Source organism: Ornithorhynchus anatinus, chromosome 16, assembly GCF_004115215.2.
Source record: "Ornithorhynchus anatinus isolate Pmale09 chromosome 16, mOrnAna1.pri.v4, whole genome shotgun sequence".
Taxonomy (NCBI): Eukaryota; Metazoa; Chordata; class Mammalia; order Monotremata; family Ornithorhynchidae; genus Ornithorhynchus; species Ornithorhynchus anatinus.
This window is the reverse complement of record NC_041743.1, coordinates 23,564,386-23,584,998: the sequence shown is the minus strand read 5'-3', so window position 1 is coordinate 23,584,998 and position 20,613 is coordinate 23,564,386. Positions and strand designations below refer to the sequence as shown.

Genomic DNA, 20,613 nt, shown 5'->3' with positions numbered 1-20,613 from the left:
CACAGGGGAATCGGGTTGTCCCACGTGGGGCTCACAGTCTGCATCCCCATTTTACAGATGAGGTAACTGAGGCACCGAGAAGTTAAGTGACTTGCCCAAAGTCACACAGCTGACAAGTGACCGAGCCGGGATTCGAACCCATGACCCCTGACTCCAAAGCCCGTGCTCTTTCCACTGAGGGAAATCACTTGCAGCGACTGGCCGTAGCGTCGCGGGCCGGGTTTCCGGTTGCCGGGCGGAGTCAGCACTTATTAGGAGCGTGACTGCTAACGGAAGCGGCGGCCTGGCTTAGCGGTTGGAGCACGGGCCTGGGAGTCGGAAGGACCTGAGTTCTAATCCCGGCTCCGCTGCCCGTCCGCTGTGTGACTTTGAGCACTTCTCTGGGCCTCAGTTCCCTCATCCGCGAAATGGGGATTAAGATTGTGAGCCCCACGTGGGACAGGGACTGTGTCCGACTGATTCTACCCCATTGCTTGGAACAGTGCTTGGCACGTTGTAAGCTCTTAACAAGTACCGTAATTATCATTATTGTCGTCGTGCAGATGTTTACGCGATTACCCGTTTTGATGTCCCTCTCCCCCCTTATGGACTGTGAGCCCGTTGTCGGGCAGGGATCGTCTCTCTCTATTGCTGAATTGTACTTTCCAAGCGCTTGGTAGAGTGCTCTGCACCCAGTAAGTGCTCAATAAATGCGATTGAATGAACGAATGGCACATTCGGTTGGAGAGCTCCAACCCGGGGTGTGCCTGGGTGATTTTGCATTTCAGAAAGTGGTTTCGGTTGGTTAATTCGTAGCGAAGAACCGCGTATTAGATAATCTGTTTAACGAGAGTACAGTGCTGATTTAATTTGTTCTTGAGCCTAGGTTAAGTGGGCCAAAGAAAATTACCATCATAATGTCGGATCGCCGTATTCCTTACGCTTAGCATCTGCCGACGTCAGTGGAAAGATAATCGTCTGGGATGTAGCCACGGGAGTAGCTCGCTGTGAAATTCAGGAACATGCCAAACCTATCCAAGGTGAGGAAAGCCCGCGCCCATCTCACCTGCCGTTTCGTAGTTCCGTTTCGATTTTTTCACGCGTCCGCGACAGTCGAACTGCGGAGCGGCCTGGAAAGAAAACCATCTGAGAAGACGTGCGGCCCGGGGATTCCGGTCTTGTTTCCGGTCAGAAGAGAAGGGGGCCGGTAACTCGTATTTTTACTTCCAGTCGGTGCGGTTTGCCTTGGAAGCGCCAGCTTAGGCTTTTGGAGCTAAGACCAAAAGGTTAGGATTCTTCAGGTCTGGGAAGGTGAAGGCTGAGAGGAGACACGAAGAAGGCGGACAGGATGAACGTGGAATTGGTTTTCATCAGATCCTTTCAGTCAGTCGGCAGTATTTATTGAGCACTTACTATGTGCAGAGCACCGTATTAAGCGCTTGGGAGAGAACGACACAGCAGTAAACCGACACTTTCCTTGCCCACACGGGCTTACGGTTCGTTCGTTCCTTCAGTCGTATTTATGGAGCGCTTACTGTGTGCAGAACGCTGTACTGAGTGCTTGGGGGAGTACAGTATGACAATAACCCGACACTTTCCCTGCCCGCGACGAGCTTAGGGTCCAGAAGGGGCGACGGTCATTAGTCGGGGAACCTTGTGAGGCTTAACTGAGGAGGGTTCTGTGAAGCTACGGGAAACGCTTCTCCACGCTAGCGTCGGAGAGGCGCGTGCTCCCAGAGATGTTCGGACTATCGCCGGTGCAGAGTTCCTCAGATACACAAAGCTGTGGACTCCCGGCTCCTGCAGGAAACAGCTCCTCCAACTAAACTGCCATAAGGCGATTCAGTAGACAGGGAGACAGCCCTCGTTTCTCCCTCTCTCCGATCTCTCCGCTTTATTTTCCTCGTTGCCACCTGGATTGATATCTGGAGGATTTTGAGATGCGTAGGCCTCGGGGAAGAAGCCGTTTCTCACTTCCCTTCCATCCCTTTGATCTCAGTGTGATTAGGAACCTGAATGTTTTCAGAATCAGACTTTACCAACAGGATAAATCCTGGAGCGTCTCTTAGTTTTACTTCAGCCATCCCTAGCTTTCCCTTTGCGGCTGTAATTTTCCTTCTGTTGCTCCATTAGGGGCCGCTTTCCGATTCCCGCTCGTGTATTCTCTCCCAGCGCTCAGCGTAAGGCGCTCTGTACACCGCGAGTGCTTACTCCTTCTCCAAGAAGTAATGACAATCGCCGTAATAGTCATAATAATAGTAATAACAGTCATCTCGTATCAACCCCGGTGCTTAGAATAGCTCCTGACCCGTAGTAAGCGCTTAACAAATACCACGGTTCTCATTATTCATAATTAGAGGTAGATTTTTATTAATTGTTTCCTGGGCAGAGGACTGTACTGACTCCTGGGAGAGAATCCACCGGTGAGAATTTTTCAGAGAACTCCTAATCTGATTACTCTCTTGTTGCCCCCTTAGCTGTAACTTCAGTAAGTGTCTGTCTCCCCTCCTAGATTGTGAAATCGTTAAGGGCGAGGATTATCCAAGCCTCTCCCGAACCTATTGACGTTTTAGTCGCGCGGCACTACCGGAAACATCTCAAAAAATGACTTTATTTTCCTTAAATGAGTTTAAAGTTTTAATACGTAGCGTAAATAACCACACCTCCAGTTAATAACGGCACCGTCGTCGTTTGAGAAGCAGCACGGCGGAGCGGAGAGAGCACGGGCTTGGGAGTCGGGGGTCGTGGGTTCGAATCCCCGCCCCACCACGTGCCGGCCGCGTGACTTCGGGCAAGTCGCTTCACTCCTCTGGGCCTCAGTTACCTCATCGGTAAAATGGGGTTCGAGAACGTGAGCCCCACGTGGGACAACCTGATGACCTTGTGTCTACCCCAGCCCTTAGAACAGTGCTTGGCACAGAGTAAGCGCTTAACAGATACCATCGTCGTCATTATTATTATCGTTATTAAAGATGTTATTAAAGAACATAATATGTTTAGGCCGAGCGGTAAGCTTTCATAAGTGTTTAAGAGCCCCGTGAGTCACCGTTTGTTAAAGCTCTCATAGATATTGAGAAGCAGCGTGGCTCAGTGGAAAGAGCCCGGGCTTGGGAGTCAGAGGTCATGGGTTCGAATTCCGGCTCTGCCCCTTGTCAGCTGTGTGACTGTGGGCAAGTCACTTCACTTCTCTGGGCCTCAGTGACCTCATCTGTACAGTGGGGATGAAGACTTTGAGCCTCACGTGGGACAGCCTGATTACCCCGTATCTACCCCAGCGCTTAGAACAGTGCTCTGCACATAGTAAGCGCTTAACAAACACCAACATCATTATTATTATACGAACAGTGCTCTCTCGAGGTGTAATGTCCACCCAATTTGTTTTTAGCAGCACGTTGGTATTCTCTTTCCTTTCGTGATTTAAATAATCTCTGTAATCTTTTTTGAAATCAGATTTCAAGCCGCAATCGGGGAGGTGATTTGAACCTCCCCCCACCCCCTCCCCGCCGTGCTTTTTAAATAACGTGGCCGAACTTTATCCGGATTTCTTTGGTCTCTACAGACATGCAGTGGTTATGGACTCAAGATGCTTCTCGGGATTTACTACTCGCTATTCATCCACCGAATTACATCGCGCTGTGGAATGCGGACACCGGCACCAAACTGTGGAAGAAGAGTTATGCAGAAAACATCCTTTCTTTCTCCTTCGACCCCTTTGATCCGTCACATTTAACCCGTGAGTTGTTTCGCGTCCGTTGAAAGTTAGAACGGGGAGCGGTCCGTGTCGTTACATTCAAGCGGTGGGATGAAAATAGCGTTGGGCAGGTCCAGATTACGCTCCACGGGACGAACAAGCGACCTTGTGCGGAAGCAGTTTGACCGGACTTTCAGAAGAGCCGGGATGTGTCAGCTTTACCTCCCTAATCCGCCGCTCTTGGCAGATTTCTGAATTCCCCTATTCCAGCGTCGTTCGGGGTCTTGAATGAACGACCGTGTCTGATCGGCTCCCGTCGCGTCTACCCCGGATCTCAGCGTAACGCTTGGCACGTCGCAGGCGCTTATCGAATACCGTATTTATTAAGCTCACGTCGTCACGGGTCAGTTCACGGAAACTGTCGCGAGCCTGAAATCTGAGCAAATATACCCCAGTGCGAAGAGAGGGCCGCAGGCTCGCGCTTTCCTCTGGAGTGGCCCGAAATCGGCCACCCGGGTCGAGGTGGACGTCCCGAGCTCTGGGCGGCAGAGGGACGATGGACTTGTTGCCACCTGTTCTGCGGTTCGTGGTGTCACCAGTCCCAGGGACGAGCAAAACTCAGGCAGCGCCTCATAAACCGGGGAGCGCAGAGATCTTGCAGATGAATTTGCCGAGCAGAGCTGTGCCTGCGGTGAGAGATACGTTACTTGAGTTGCTGCAGGAGGCTAGTTGGGTCTCACTTCTGAACTGTGATGCAAACTTCTGAAAATGTACAGTATTTATAGGACGTATAATTTCAAGAAAATGTATGAGTATTCCGATGGAGATATCTCTATGTGTGCATATATATACATATATATGTTTACATATATACATCTCTCACTCTCTATATATGCACACACATATATGAAAGCAGAGATATCGTTGCTTTCCCGCTCCCCCCCCCCCCACCAAATTCCCATCCCTTTGCTGGGGTAGAATGAATCTCCGTGTTTAACCTTTTCTCTTTCCTCTATTTAAATAAGCAATTGAGCAGATGAGGAATATGCACTGTAGGAGAAATTTTGGCAGGGGCAGGTTGATCTTAATTTGCTTTTAATGCTTGTGTGAAATAGTCGTTTAAAAGCTAGCTAAGCCAAACACTCCTCGGGGTTGAGGGTAGCTTGATTTAAAAGATTAAAAATGGTCTGCTGCGCCAGGCCGAGGGAATGCGGTAGGGTAACTGTTCCGTTGGGTCCTCCCAAGTTAGACCGAAAATGGAAGGTTGAATTGTACTTCTTAAAGACTCCCAAATAGCTCCACGTCGGGAGGGACGGAAAAATCCGTTTCAGGTGGACGAGGGTGTCGATTCAGTATAGCCGTCTCACAACACTAAAACTGTTCTGTCGGTGCTGTGCCAGATGGAAGATACAGAGCCGTTCGGGCACGGAGCTTACCTTTCGTGAGTTTCACTTCGTTTTGAGGTTCTAAAATGAAGCGAGGGCCGTTGGGTGGCCCCAGTTGTCCGGTAAAGCTGGGGTCGCATTCCCGCCCGACCCCATGGGACGGAAGATGCCCCTTGGAGATCTTAGCCACGTCTTCCACCGCGTGTGCGGTCACAACCGTTTCTTCCCGCTCCCGTGCTCTCTCCGCAGGGCTCCCCCGGGCTCGGGGAACGTTCCGTAGCCTTGAAGACGTGTCCCGACACAGACGTGCAGTGAAAATAATCTGTTCTTCCTCCGTAGTATTTATTCATTCATTCAATGGTATTTATTGAGTGCTTACTATGTGCAGAGCACTGCACTAAGCGCTTGGAATGTACAAATCGGCAACAGAGACAGTCCCTGCCCACTGACGGGCTTACGGTCTAATCGGGGGAGATGGACAGACAAAAGCGATAGCAATAAATAGAATCAAGGGGATGAACATCTCATTAAAACAACAGCAATAAATAGAATCAGGGTGATGTACATCTCATTAACAAAATAAATAGGGTAATGAAGATATATACAGTTGAGCGGACGAGTACAGTGCTGAGGGGGTGGGACGGGAGAGGGGGAGGAGCAGAGGGAAAGGGGGGAAAAGAGGGCTTAGCTGAAGGGAGGTGCAGGGGGGTGTAGAGGTGGAACAGAGGGAAAAGGGGGAGCTCAGTCTGGGAAGGCCTCTTGGAGGAGGTGAGCTCTAAGTAGGGTTTTGAAGAGGGGAAGAGAATCGGTTTGGCGGAGGTGAGGAGGGAGGGCGTTCCGGGACCGCGGGAGGACGCGGCCCTGGGGTCGACGGCGGGATGGGCGAGAACGGGGGACGGTGAGGAGGTGGGCGGCAGTGGAGCGGAGCGTGCCGGGTGGGGAGTAGAAAGAGAGAAGGGAGGAGAGGTAGGAGGGGGCAAGGCGATGGACAGCCTCGAAGCTTAGAGCGAGAAGTTTTTGTTTCGTGCGGAGGTCGATAGGCAACCACCGGAGATTTTTAAGCAGGGGACCGACATGCCCGGAGCGCTTCTGCAGGAAGATGAGCCGAGCAGCGGAATGAAGAATAGACTGGAGCGGGGAGAGACGGGAGGAAGGGAGATCAGAGAGAAGGCTGACACGATACTCCAGCCGGGCTATTACGAGAGCCCGTAAGGGTAAGATAGCCGTTCGGGTGGAGAGGAAAGGGCGGATCTTGGCGATATTATAAAGGCGAGAGCGGCAGGTTTTGGCGACGGATCGGTTGTGTGGGGCGAACGAGAGAGCCGAGTCAAAGATGACACCGAGGTCGCGGGCCCGAGAGACGCGAAGGATGTTCGTACCGTCCACGGTGATAGGGAACTCAGGATGAGGACAGGGCTCGGGAGGGAAGATGAAGAGCTCAGTTTTGGACATGGTATTTACTGAGCATCTGCTCTGTACGAAATGCTTGCGATAATACAGTAGGGTTTTAAGATGTAATGGTGCCTTTCTCAAGGGACTTTCTCCGCTTGGCAACCCTGCCCACTCCCTGTGATACTCTGGAAGGGGTGGGGGGGTCCCCACTCGGCTTCTTCGGGGCCAGGTTTTCAGCCTGTAGGCAGTTTGAGGTACTGTGGTACGGTCCCCAACATGCCCACTGTCCACCAGACCTGTGCAAGCTCGGCTGTAAGCTCGATGGAGGCGGGGAATGTGTCTGCTTATCGTCGTATCGCACTCTCCCGAGCACTCAGTACAGTCCTCTGCACGAAACACGCGCTCGATAAACACAAATGAACGATTGAATTAAGGGCCCATCGCCCATCCCCAGCAGCCACCAGCCTGCCACAATTGGGGTTCAGCTGGGATCCAGTCCCAGCCCCGGCGCCCCAAACCTACCTACTTCCGGGGCTTTTCCCAGCGGCCAACTGGGGGTAGACCAGAGAGGTGGTCCTCTTTCTTCTCTGTCCTCCTTGCTTCCCCTCCCAGCTCTGCGGCAGGGTTGGAGGAAGATGGGGGCTAGATGGGACGGGAGACAGGGAAGCCCACGTGCGAGGGATTAAAGGCTCAAAACCGGCACCTTTCCCCGGGCGCAAAATTGGGGTATCCTTGTTCTTGCATCCACCTGTTATGGAAAAAAACAAAAACCCGACAACAAGGTCAATTTCCGCTAATTACCTTAGACGGGGGGTCTTTCCCAGTTAATTCGCAACAACCCAGTTGTGTCAACCCAGCGTTCACCTTTACCGCTCGTGTCCTCACCGGTGTTATAGATATACATCGGTCAGCCTTACTTCTTGCGCGCTTACTGTGTGCAGAGCACTGTACTGAGGCGTGGGAGAAGACCAAACGACGTGTCCCAGCGTAGACCCGTTCCCTGCCCACAACGAGCTTACCGCGTGGCTCAGTGGAAAGAGCCCGGGCTTGGGAGTCAGAGGTCATGGGTTCCAATCCCGGCTCCGCCGCTTACCAGCTCTGTGACTTCGGGCAAGTCCCTTCACTTCTCTGTGCCTCAGTGACCTCATCTGTAAAATGGGGATGAAGACTGCGAGCCCCACATGGGACAACCTGATTACCTCTTATCCCCCCAGCGCTCAGAACGGTGCTTTGCACATAGTAAGTGCTTAACAAATACCACCGTTATTATTATCATTACTTGGACGTTCTATCCTCGTTCAGCCGTTCTGTCCCAGTGCGTTTGCTTCCTGCTTCAGCTCGTTCTTCCTCTGGCCTTCCCGATCTACAGATCATTTTTTGTCCCTCTCTTCCATTAAGTGGTAAGCCCCTCGAGGGCCAGGACCGTGAATTGCCGTCGTACTCTCTCGGGTGCTTAGGGCAAGGCTTGGCGGTACACATCATTCAGTGGTATTTATCGAGTGCTCCTTGTGGGCCTAGCACAGTACGAAGTTTTTAGGAGCGGGGCCACAGACACTTAAATTCACTGTAGGTAGGGGAAGCAAAAGAGATGCCACTGATCGACTGTTTCTGTTTTCTATACGTGAAATTGAAGTCGTGGCCTCTGTTAGACACCGTGGGACCATCCGTCTCTCTCTAATTGCTAGAAGATTCTCATCAGCCTGAAATATAGCATTACCCACACTTTTGGGGAAGCGATGTGGTCTAGCGGATAAAACAGGGGCCTGGGAGTCAGAGGCCCTGGGTTCTAATCCTGCCTCCGCCACCGTGGGCGAGTCATTTAATTTCGCTGTGCCTCGGTTCCTTGATCTGTAAAGGGGGGATTGAGACCGCGAGCCCCGTGAGGGACGTGGATTGCGTCTGACCTGATTAGCTTGTATCTACCCCTGTGCCTAGTACGGTTCCTGACCCATTGTAAGCGCTTAACGGATGCCTTTCAAATGCTTCTTTAAAGTGATCGTTGCTTCCCCGTTTCAGAACTATATCAGGAGAAAATTCCACGTTAGAGGTGATTAAGCCGTAATCATTTTTTTTTTCTCTTTATGTACAGTGCTCACCAGCGAGGGTATCGTATTCATCTCTGACTTTTCACCCTCAAAAGCCCCTGCCAGCTCTGGGAAGAAAGTCTACATCTCCAGTCCGCATTCGAGCCCAGCTCACAGCAAGTTGACCGCAACCACGGGAGCCAAGAAGGCTCTCAATAAAGTGAAAATTCTCATTACTCAAGAGAAGCCTAGGTAAAGTTCAAACAGCTCAGACCTCATCAAGCGGCTGATAGTCTCTGTGCAAAGAACAGGGCCTGGGGGAAGGAGCGCGGGCTTGAGAGGCCGGCGGTGCGGTCTCAGTCCCCATTTTACGGATGAGGAGACTGAGGCACAGAGAGGTGAAGTGGCTTTCCCAAAGCCACACAGCGGATAAGTGCGGGGAGCTGGGATTAGAACCCACGTCCTCCGACTCCCGAGCCTGTGCTCTTTCCGCTAGGCCACGCTCCTTCTCTGAGGATCGCGTACCCTCCCCGGGCCTCACTCTGTACGGTGCTTTGACGCGAAGCAAGTATTTGACCGGTGCCGCACTTAGTATTATAAAGTTCGGTTCGGGGGTCGACACCGTTGTTACGGGCAGTCATTTTGCTGTGCCGACTCGATACGTTTGTTTTTCAGTGCCGAATCTGTGACTCTCAATGACTGCCTTCAGCTCTCCTACCTGCCGTCCAAAAGAAACCACATGCTGTTGCTCTATCCTCGAGAAATTTTGATCCTCGATTTGGAGGTGAACCAGACTGTCGGCGTGATCGCTATAGAAAGGACAGGAGTACCTTTTCTCCAGGTAATTAGCCATCTAGTTGACCTAAGGACAGTCAGAGCGGAGGGGAAGTCAGCTTGATTCCCGTCACGGTTTCAGTCGGGAGTCACGAATCCTCAATTCGGTCATCGTTGTTCTCATCAGGTGCGTCTCGTGGTGTTCTAGCGGTGATTCCTATCACTCGCAACTCAGGTAGATGGAGCTTTCCTTCTTCTTCAGTGTGTGTAAACTAGTTAACCAGTTGGTTTCTTTTGCTCATTAAGGCTGTGACAGCCATTTATATGATCATCGGGACTGTAAATTATTTCCAGTTCACTAGATTAATCCAGTGATTTGGTATCTTGGAGAATAATTTGGCCGCTCTCTATAAAGGTAACAGCAGTCATCACCCAAAGTAGCATTTTATTTGTGCTATTTAACTAAAGCAAGCTATTTTGGATTTTTAGCAACAGGTGCGAATTCACCTTGAGTTCTTCCTGCTCACGTTTATCCTACATTTCCCCTAACAGGTGTACGGTCATTTAACTTTTTAAGACTAAACATTGGTCTGGGGAGTCAGGAGATCATGGTTCCAATCCCATTAATAATATTAATGTTGGTATTTGTTAAGTGCTTACTATGTGCAGAGCACTGTTCTAAGCGCTGGGGTAGATACAGGGTGATCAAGTTGTCCCACATGCGGCTCACAGTCTTAATCTCCATTTTACAGATGAGGTGACTGAGGCTCAGAGAAGTTTAGTGACTTGCCCACAGTCAGCTGACAGGTGGCAGAGCCGGGATTCGAACCCATGACCTCTGACTCCCAAGCCCGGGCTCGTTCCACCGAGCCACGCTGCTTCTCTATTATAGTAATAATAATAATTGTATTTATTAAGCGCTTAATATGTGCCAGGAACTGGGATAGCTACAAGGAAATCGGATTGGGCACAGTCCCCGCCCTGAGTAGGGCTTGCGGTCTTAACCGCCATTTTCCGGATGAGGTGATTGAGGCTCAGAGAAGCGAAGTGACTTGCCCGAGGCCACACAGCAGACGAGTGGCAGAGCGGGGATTAGAACCCACGACCTTCTGACTCCCAGGCCGTGCTCTATCCCCTATGCCACGCTGCTTCCCGTCTCTGCCGCTGGCTTCCTGTGGGACTTGGGCAAGTTATCTCTGATAATAATGTTGGTATTTGTTAAGCGCTTACTATGTGCAGAGCACTGTTCTAAACACTGGGGTAGATACAGGGTAATCAGGTTGTCCCACGTGAGGCTCACAGTTAATCCCCATTTTACAGATGAGGTAACTGAGGCCCAGAGAAGTGAAGCGACTTGCCCACAGTCACACAGCTGACAAGTGGCAGAACCGGGAGTCGGACCCATGACCTCTGACTCCGAAGCCCAGGCTCCTTCCACTGAGCCACGCTGCTTCCCTAATAAGTTGGTATTTGTTAAGCGCTTACTATGTGCCAAGCACTGTTTTAAGTGCGGGGGAGGATACAAGCTAATCAGGTTGTCCCACGTAGGGCTCACGGTTTTCATCCCCATTTTACAGATGAGGTCACTGAGGCCCAGAGAAGTGAAGTGACTTGCCCAAGGTCACACAGCTGACAAGTGGCGGAGCCGGGATTAGAACCCGTGACCTCTGACTCCCAAGCCCGGGATCTTGCCTCTAAGCCACGCTGCCCGTAAACTCTTTGTGGGCGGGGAATGTGTCGGTTTACTGTTTCAGTCTACTCTCCCGAGTGTTTAATGTGGTTCTCTTCACGTATTAAGTGCTCGATCAATGACCGAGTGAATGAATTTCAACTCTCCAGGCCTCAGTTTCCTCATCTGGAAAGTAGGGATAGAATCCTTACTCTTCTAACCTCAGAGCGTGAGCCCTTTTTGCCATAGGGACTTGTGAATCCGATTCTCATGCAGCTACCCCAGTCCTCAGCATTTTAAGTAAATACTTAGAATATGCCGTTCGTATTCCCTAGGATGAAGTAAGAACGTGACTCTGTTTACGCAACTCTGCTGAGGGACAAAGGGGCTGCCGGGAGGTTAAGCTGATCTCCAATTTGAGACGTGTAACTAGCATCTTAGATATACCTTTTGGGGGAAGGGAGGGGCCTAGTGGAAAGAGCCCGGGCCTGGGAGTCAGAGGACCTGGGTTCTAATCCCAGCTCTGCCACCTGCCTACTGGGTGACACTTGTCTGAGCCTCAGTTTCCTCATCTGTAAAATGAGGATTAAATACTCGTTCTCCCTCCCATTGAGACCGTGAGCTTGATAAAGGATAAGGGACTAGGCCCAACCCGGTGATCTTAAATCTACCCTAGGGCTTAGCGTAGTGCTTTGCACATAGAAGGTGCTTAATAAATGCCACTGGAAAGAAAAAAAAGCGTTATTTAGACTGGGTAAATCTACTCTAGGGTTTAGTGTAGCGTTTTGCACGTAGTAAGTGCTTAATAAGAAGCAGCGCGGTGCTTGGGAAGCAGCGTGGCTTAGTGGAAAGAACCCGGGCTTGGGAGTCAGAGGTCATGGGTTCAAATCCCGGCTCTGCCACTTGTCAGCTGTGTGACTGTGGGCAAGTCACTTCACTTCTGTGCCTCAGTTACCTCATCTGTAAAATGGAGTGTAAGATTGTGAGCCTCATTTGGGGCAACCTGATTACCCTGTATCTACCCCAGCACTTAGAATAGTGCTGTGCACATAGTAAGCGCTTAACGAATGCCAACATTATTATTAATAAATGCCACTGAAAGAAAATAAGGGTTATTTAGACTGGGTATTCAATTCATTGGGTAGATGATTGCATTTATTGCTTACTAATCTCCAAAGCAACCTTGGGGAGATCCTTCATATTGGGCTGAAACTTAGTCAGTGGTCTTTTGTGAGTTCAAATCCCGGCTCTGCCACTTGTCAGTTGTGTGACTGCGGGCAAGTCACTTAACTTCTCTGTGCCTCAGTTCCCTCATCTGTAAAATGGGGATTAAGACCGTGAGCCTCACGTGGGACAACTTGATTTCCCTGTACCTACCCCAGCGCTTAGAACAGTGCTCTGCACATAGTAAGCGCTTAACAAATACCAACATTGTTATTATTATTATTGATAAACATTAACAAAAATGGCATGCGAATATAAGGTCTCGTAATATGTAATTAGAAGGTAGAATTAGCCTCGACTACCACCTCTAATCAGATGACTCCTCAATCTATCTTGCTCGCCCCATTCACTCTTTCTCTGCAATGTCACATTTCCTTCTGCCTCCAGCATATCTTTGCATGAATATCCTCTCTAGGTCCATCTCTACCTCAGAATGTCCCAACCCGAACCCCTTTTTTCCTTCCAAATCCTCTCTTCCATCAGCGTTGACAACTCTCAGACCCATAACCCTCTCCTTGACTCTTGCCTCTCAACCCCTCTCTTCAGTCTCTTGTCAGATCCGGCCACCTCTTCGTCCAAAAACCGTTTCCGGAAATCCGCCTCCTCTTCTCCATCCAGACGGCCGCCCGGCTGGTCGAGGCGTTCGTCGTGTCCCGACTCGACCGTCCCATCAGCGTCCTCCCTGTCTTCCCTGCCTCCGCTTTCTCCCCTCTCCAGTCCGTTCATTATTCCGCTCACCGCATCATTTTTTCTAAAGCATCGTCCTGTACGTGTCTCCTCAGGCCTCAAATCTCATTCCTTTTCCCAAACCAACCGGAAACTCCTGGCCGTCGGCTTGGCGACACTCAGTCAGCTCTCTCTCTCTTACTACTTCTCCTCACTGCTCTTCGACTACACCCCGGCTCGCGAGCTTCCTCCTCTCAAGCCAAACCAACTCGCTGCGCCTCCCTCTCGTCTCTCTCGCGCCTCCCCCTGTTCCCAGAACTCCCTCCCCCTACACGTAGAGAAGCAGCCTGGCCTGGTGGATGGAGCCCGGGCCTGGGAGTCAGAAGGCCGTGGGTTCTAATCCCGGCTCTGCCACTCGTCTGCTGGGTCATCTTGGGCAAGTCACTTCACCTCTCTGTGACTCAGTTCCCTCACCTGTAAAATGGGGATTGAGAGGGTGAGCCCCGTGCGGGATGCCTCAGTACAGGGCCTGGCGCGCAGTAAGCGCTCAGCAAGTACCGTAATCATTAATTATTATTATTATTGTCAGGCAGATCACTGCTCTCCCCGTCTGCGAAGCCCTTTTGAGAGACCTTCCCTGATAATCTCTCATCTTCCCATCCTCTTTCTCCCCGACCTGCCACTTCAGAGTTCCTGTGCACCCAAAAACTTGGGGATTCACACGCTTATATCTTTATATGCTACTTTTTCCACCTACCTGTAATTTCTTTTTACACCTGTCTCTGACTAAATTGTAAATTCACTGAGGGTCAGGACCTGTCTACTGAGTCCGTGATAATCTCCCCAGCACTTAACTTGGTGCTCTGTACACAGTTTCTTTCAGTAAATACCGTTGATCGATACACCGTAATCCACGTTAATATCTTTGATATATCCTGAATGACAACCGTCTTTGTGTAAGTTATTATGAACACATTCTCATAAAATTCTAATCGCATCAATGCAATTTATTCTAAAACGTGAGGTTATTTTGGCATTAAAAAAAATGATTTTTATCAACGGCAGTTGTGAAGTTCCCTCCTTTAAGACTAGTGGAAACGTTCCATTAATGAGTTGCAGTTACCTCAATACTCCTAAGGTTTTGGTTCCTTTTCTTAACCCTAAATTTGAGTTTTGAACTTGAATAGTATTTTAGCTAGTATATTTCCTTTGCAATTCTAAATTGATTTGTTTTCCGTAGAGATGGCTGGGATTAATCTAAAAATGAATTTTACCGAACCATGTAAAATTTCTTATAGTATCGTCAGCGTTCATATAGTGCAGATATTCATTCAAGCGGTATTTATCGAGCCCTTACTGTGTGCAGAGCTCTGTATTAAGCCCTTGGGAGTGCAAAATAGAACAGTAAGCACACATTCCCTGCCCACGGTGAGATTACAGTCTAGAAATCTCGAGCGTACTCGAGAATTGCGGTTTTTGGTCCCGTTGCTTAAATGCAAATATCACTTTTTAAACCTTTAAAAGTGGAAATCTTTGCTAGTCCATAGGGTTTGAACAAACAAGGTATAAGGCATGACCCTACAGGGTTAGAGAAGTGAAAGAGAAGAGGAATTAAAACCACTGGGGGATTGAGCCAGGTTCATGTCAGAGTAGACCGAAACAACGGAGGTGTTTCGTACTGAAAATGCACCGGCTGGAGCGGGGGCCTGAATGAACTCTACACAACCCTGAAGGGTGCGGACAGGCGAAAACAGAATCGCTCCCTGCCGAAGTCACTACTGTAACCAGCGGAAACCCTCCGAAGCTGGACCATGGTGGATTCAAGGAAAGGAAACACTTTTTAACACCGCAGGAAGGGAGGACAGGGAGTTCGTTACGTAAGCAGAAACTCACCGCTGGTGATTAATCCCTAAAAGGTTTTTAAAGAAAAGGTTAGGGAAGTGAAATAAGTATTATTAACCTCAGGCTCTCCAAGATTCCTTGGGTCCCACTGCCGGACCCTGAAGGAACCGTCGTTTGCCATTCCTAATGATGATGTGTTAAAATTGGTTCTCCAGGTAATCCCCTGCTTTCAACGGGATGGACTGTTTTGCCTACATGAAAATGGCTGTATAACTTTAAGAGTTCGCAGATCTTACAGCGGTACAGCGGGTATTCCAAATGAGGAGCCTGGTGAGTCTGGTTGATTTAATTATCTCGATCCAGAATTCTTTCCTGTAATCATGAAAACCAGATGCAAGTGTTTCCATTTTGGCTGGACTCTGCAGATTTTGGGAGGGAGTATGGCTTATGATTTCAGTATGAGACTTAAACATGTTGAAGAGTGTCTCTCTCTCTCCCTCCCCATCCTTTCCCCACTTTTTCCCATCCCTGTCCCTCCCTCTCCCCATTCTGTCCCCTTTTCTTCCCCTCTCCCTATTCCTTTCCTTATTCCTTTTATTTCCACTCTCCCCCCCACCTCCCATTCCCATCCTTTCCCTGCCTCTCCTTGTACTTTTTCCTCCCTCTCCCCATTCCTTCTTCATTCCTTTCCCTTCCTCTCCTCATTCCCTTTCCCCCTTCTCTCCCCGCCACGGTCTTCCCATCCCCCACCGATCCCTTCCTAACCATCGCCTCCAATATGTATATTTCAGTGCATTGGCAGGCACAGTATAGGGGAGGCTAAGTTCAGGGTCAGGAAAACAGCTTAGAAAGGGGAGAATGGGAAGAGAGCAGAATTGGGTGAGTGACTGTCTTTCAGTAATTAGATTTAATGTCAGTGATCATTTTCACTGGTTAGTAATAACTAAGCTGGAGTAATAAACAGTGAGTGGCTGTATCCGGTACTAAAGAGGAGTCAAGGCAAAAATCACATTTGGAAAACTCTGTTTTCAGACGTTTCTGATGGTCGATTGCCGATCGGCAACCGAGATCCGTTAATGGCTTAACGTTATTTGCGTACGTGTAACTGAAAATGTTGTTCCGAGTATTTCGTGTATTTTAAGGTAGTATTTGAGTCAGCTATTTTCTATCAGATAAGAATTTTAGAGATTCAGTTTGGTTTACGGTTCGTGAAACGGGTGATATCTGTAACTTTCCGTCTGAAGTTAGTGGTGGCACTATTTTACTTCTTCGAAAATATCTCTGAAGAAACTGCGGCTTTGTTTTCTAGTGTTATGAACTTTAATTTTTACAGGTGCCTCAGAAGCCACTGAATTAAAACTGTTGCTCTTTTAAACCACAGTTGAGTTTCATTTCTAATTAAACATTTGGTGAGACGGGTGATGTCTTTAAACCTCCGGTTCAATTTTGAATAGCTTAAAATGTTTTCTTTAATATTAACAACCCCATATCACAATTTTAACTTGAGTATTATGATGAATAGGGGCTAAACAGCATTGAATAGGGGTCCTCTGTGGCATAAACACCCACCTGTAGGCTAAGGCTCACTGTGGGCGGGGAGCTTGTCTCCCAACTCCGTTGTCTTGCACTCTCCCAAGCGCTTTGTACAGTGCTCTGCACATAGTAAGGGCTCAGTGAACATCATTGACCCATTTGCCTGAAAGACGAATGGACACATTTATCAGGAGAAGCAGCGTGGTCTAGTGGATAGGGCACGGGCCTTGGAGTCAGAAGAACCTGTGTTCTGACCCCGGCCCTGCCGCTTGTCCGCTGTGTGAATTGGAGCGAGTCACTTCACTCCACTGTCCCTCAGTTTCCTCATCTGTAAAATGGGGATCGAGACCGTGAGGTACATGTGGTGCATGGACTGGGTGCAACAGAATTAGCTTTTATCTATCCTACTGCTGAGGACGGTGCCTAGCACAGTCAATGCTTGACAGATACCATTTGGAAAAAAAAAGGAGGAAGTCACTAAAAACCCCCACTTTCTTCCTAGTATTCCGTTTTCTTTCGACGAATCGAAGTAGTTCTGGGAAAGCTTCCCAAAAGACGAGAGTAACCAAATCAACCAGCACAGCCGTCTGATTTGACCTGCCCGTTTGTTTGTTGCCTCAAGATACCGATCCAGTTCAGGAGCTGACCTACGACCTCCGAAGCCAGTGCGATGCGATTAGGGTGACGAAAACCGTTCGGCCGTTCAGCATGGTCTGCTGCCCCGTTAACGAAAACTCCGCCGCTCTCATCGTGAGCGATGGCCGAGTGATGATATGGGAGCTGAAATCTTCCGTTTCTACCCGGAACTCACGGAACAGGTAAAGGTCACCGTTTCCCCTTCTGGGACGGCTACGTCCTGGAGATCCTCGAGCCCGACCCGAGGGATCCGACGTCGTGACAATCGCCCGGCTCCTATCCAACTTTAGAATGGAAAAAGGAGAATCGGAGCGGTTGCTAACTCTCCTTACCTTCTCTTCGGCCCCCCTTCCCCGGGCAGGGGGCCGGAGGGAAGAAAAGGAGCCTTGCAAAGCTGTGGCCCGAGTTTCCCTGGCAGCCAGGGGAGTCGTAAGGAGTGACTCTGCTCCAGCTCTGGGGAAATCCACCGAGACCCGATCGATGCCATCCACGCTTCGCAGAACGTGGCTTGGCTCTTTCCGGTCTCCGAGCCGGGGGCGGCCGGGCCGCCGAGGAGAAGCGAGTCGCCTTACGGATCCAGCCAAGCCTTCCGACTTTATCCGGGCACGGAGGGAGGGCACCTCGGGAGGAAGCTGTTTGGGGAAGGGAAGCTGGGGGACTTGGAGGGGCCTGAGGGCCGGGGCCGGTGCCCAGAGGATACAGCTGGAAGCAGAGCATCTTGCTTGCCTGCCTCCTCTCAAACGGTCTGCGTTACCTAGGCGATAGGGGATTTGTGGAGTTCTCAAAATCGATTGTTTGCGCGTACGTGTGTGAGAGAGAGAGAGTCACTTAAGGCAGCGGTCTTTCCCAAACACATACACCCACTCTTTATCTCTCCTCATTCTCTCTCTCCCTCGTGTTTTATTCATTCAGGGTTTTATATCTTTCCCTTGCAAACTTATACGTACAGGGTCATCTTGGTGATTTTCACTCTGTGGCATCAAGGAGAGGGTCTCTCTCTTCTCCCACTGACCGACTGTCCCGTGCAGGCCACGCACTTCGCGCAAGTGGTCGACGTGTGCGGCCCTTGCGGTCTTATGGAAAGACTGAGAGAACCGGGCTCTTGTCTCTTCTCCACCACTTGCCTGATGGGTGACCTTGGACAAGTCACTTAACCTCCCTGAGCCTCAGTTGCCCGATTTATAAAACGGGGACAGAGAAGCGGCTTGACGTAGCGGTTAGAGCACGGGCCCGGGAGTCAGAAAGTCACGGGCTCTACTCCCGGCCTCGCCCCCTGTCTGCCGTGTGACCTTGGGCAAGTCGCTTCACTTCTCTGGGCCTCTCTTCCCCTCGTCTGTCAAATGGGGATTGAGACTGCGAACCTCACGCGGGACGGGGACTGGGTCCAACCAGTTAAAATGATTTACACCTAAAGGGGGACAGAATTGAGAGCAGGAAGGACCGGTGGAAAGAGTCCGAGCATCTGGGTTCCAATCCTGGCTCCGCCGCTGGCCTGCCGCACCGCCTTGGCGAGTCGCTTCGCCTCTCGCCACGTCAGCTTCCTCAGCTTTCAAATGGGGATTAAGACCGCGAGCCCCGTGTGGGACGGGGACCTGCTTAACTTGTATCTGCCCGAGCGCTTAGGACGATGCTTGACGTGTAGTAAGCACGTAACAGATATAGGAAGGTAAGAAGGAAGCAAAATAAGGAAATAGTACAGATGTGGCGGGAGGAAACGGCTGAAATAGAGTAGCCAAATAAAAATCCACACGTGCATTAATGCTAAGGCTAGAAACGCATTCATGAATTGTAATTACGGAGCACTTATTGTACTGAGCACCCAGAGAGTAATTCGGCAACAGTACGTAACTGCTAAGGTGCCTTTTGAGGGGCATTTTGTTTTCAGTCGGGAAAGGCTTCCTGGAGGAGGTAAGGCCTTGAAAACGGGGGAAAACTGCGGTCTGTCAGATCGGAGGGGTGGAGGAGAGCTATTGGCCTTGAATTTGGTGTAACTGCAGTAAAAATTGTCCGCTGTTATCTAATGATAATACTGGTATTTTTCGTGGTGTTGGTTAAGCACGTACTGTGCATCAAGCCCCGTTTTAAGCTCTGGGGTAAATGCAGTTAAGCAGGTCCCGGGGCTCCCGGTCTAAGTAGGAGGAAGAATAGGTACTAACTGCCCACTTGGCAGATTAGGGACCTGAGGCTCGGAGAAGTGAAGTAATTTGCCCAAGGTCACACAGACAGGTGGATTAGAACTCGGGTCCTTGGACTCCCAGCCCAGGCTCTTTCCACCCGGCCACGCTGCTTCCCTAATGGAAGCTGGTTAACAAAGAATATCCCTCCTTATTCAACCCTACCCTGATTTACCCAAGGGACTTGGCGGGAGCACAGCCCAGAGTGCACGAGGACCGATGTGTGAAAGACCGCCGATTTGGGCCAAGATCCGAAATGGGCAAGCAGCGTGGCCCGGCGGATAGAGCGTGGGCTTGGGAGTCAGGGGAACCTGGGTTCTAATCCCGGCTCCACCACCCGTCGGCTGCGCGACCGTGGGCCAGCCACTTCACCTCTCTGTGCCTCAGTTACCTCATCTGTAACTGTGATCCCCATGTGGGACAGGAACTACGTCCAACCTGATTAAAGTAGAGCTACCCCAGCGCTTAGAGGAGTGCCTGGCACATGGTGAGCGTTTCACAAATGACACGTGTGAAACACAAAACAAAAGGGGCAGCTGTCTAAATTTCCGTTGGTTTTCTCCTTCCAGTAGCTCAGGCGCATCACCTTTGTATTCCCCGGTGTCTTTCTGTGGGATCCCTGTTGGAGCACTGCAGAATAAGCTCCCAGACCTTTCCTTAGACAACATGATTGGTAAGAGTTCTGTTTTTCTTAATTGCACCATTTAACAGAAAAAAACCCCACAGTGTCACACTTGGAGTTATTATTTTCTGTACACGTGTTACTGAGAATGAAAAATAGAGACTGTCTGTAGACCCAATAAATTACGAGTGTTCGAGTGCGGGAGGGTGAATATTTCTCAGGTGGCGAAGAAGAATAATATGCTTATAGACTTTATGTTTGTCAGATTGTTACTGGGCCAAAACATGAAAAGACTCCATTTATCTGATAGGTTAAAATTCTGATTACAAGCATTTGTTTTGGAGAGCTAGTTAGGCATGTGGAAATCGAGGATAGATTTCAGTGGCCACCTGTGTTGATAAGGACAACTCTTGTCCTAAAGAATATTGAAATAAAATTCAATGGCAAATCACTTTTATAGTATTTCCATCTGTGAACGTCTACGCTAGAAGCATATTTTTTATTTAGTTACAAAATTACTGATTCCTGGGGTGAAGTTGTAGTAAACGGCTTCAGTTCGTCGGTCATCTTTAAATAGAAAAAAACAGGTTTTATAGCACGTTACCTGTCCTGAACTTTAAAAGTGTTCGGCAACTAAAAAAATAAAATTAATTTCTATTAACTTTTGAATTCTGTGGACTATCTTTCAAGGTGGAGATTTTCCGTATTGTTGGTTTTATGTAGTTGAGCATTCAGTGAAAGGACTTATGGCATCTTTTCCTTTTTGGATCAAGGTAATTTTTAGAAAGGGTACAATTCTTACTCATTATTTTATTTCTAAAACTGGTAATTACCTAGGCACCCATTAACTCTCTGAGAAGTCATATGCATAATAAGAAGTTCATATATCGTTCCAGGGAGTTCATTTAACTCTGACTATTTCCTAAGAAAATTAGCCACATCATCCCCTCGTTAGAAAACGAAAGCACAGAAAGAATTATAGGTGCTGTTTTGTACAGTTTT

General features: G+C 49.4%; 1 protein-coding gene across 2 annotated transcripts in view; it reads left to right on the top strand.

Annotated features, from left to right (window-relative positions):
• WDR11 (WD repeat domain 11) overlaps positions 1 to 20,613 on the top strand; it is a 99,384-nt gene that overhangs the window by 13,101 nt on the left and 65,670 nt on the right. Inside the window, exons 3-9 of one of the 2 annotated variants that reach the window (XM_029080466.2) lie at positions 866 to 1,019; positions 3,539 to 3,712; positions 8,537 to 8,723; positions 9,147 to 9,312; positions 14,862 to 14,976; positions 16,802 to 16,997; positions 19,562 to 19,662. In XM_029080466.2, coding sequence (XP_028936299.1) covers positions 866 to 1,019; positions 3,539 to 3,712; positions 8,537 to 8,723; positions 9,147 to 9,312; positions 14,862 to 14,976; positions 16,802 to 16,997; positions 19,562 to 19,662 — 1,093 coding nt within the window. Of the gene's footprint in view, positions 1 to 865; positions 1,020 to 3,538; positions 3,713 to 8,536; positions 8,724 to 9,146; positions 9,313 to 14,861; positions 14,977 to 16,801; positions 16,998 to 19,558; positions 19,663 to 20,613 lie in introns of both variants that reach the window. The other variant, XM_029080465.2, reaches the window with a different exon arrangement.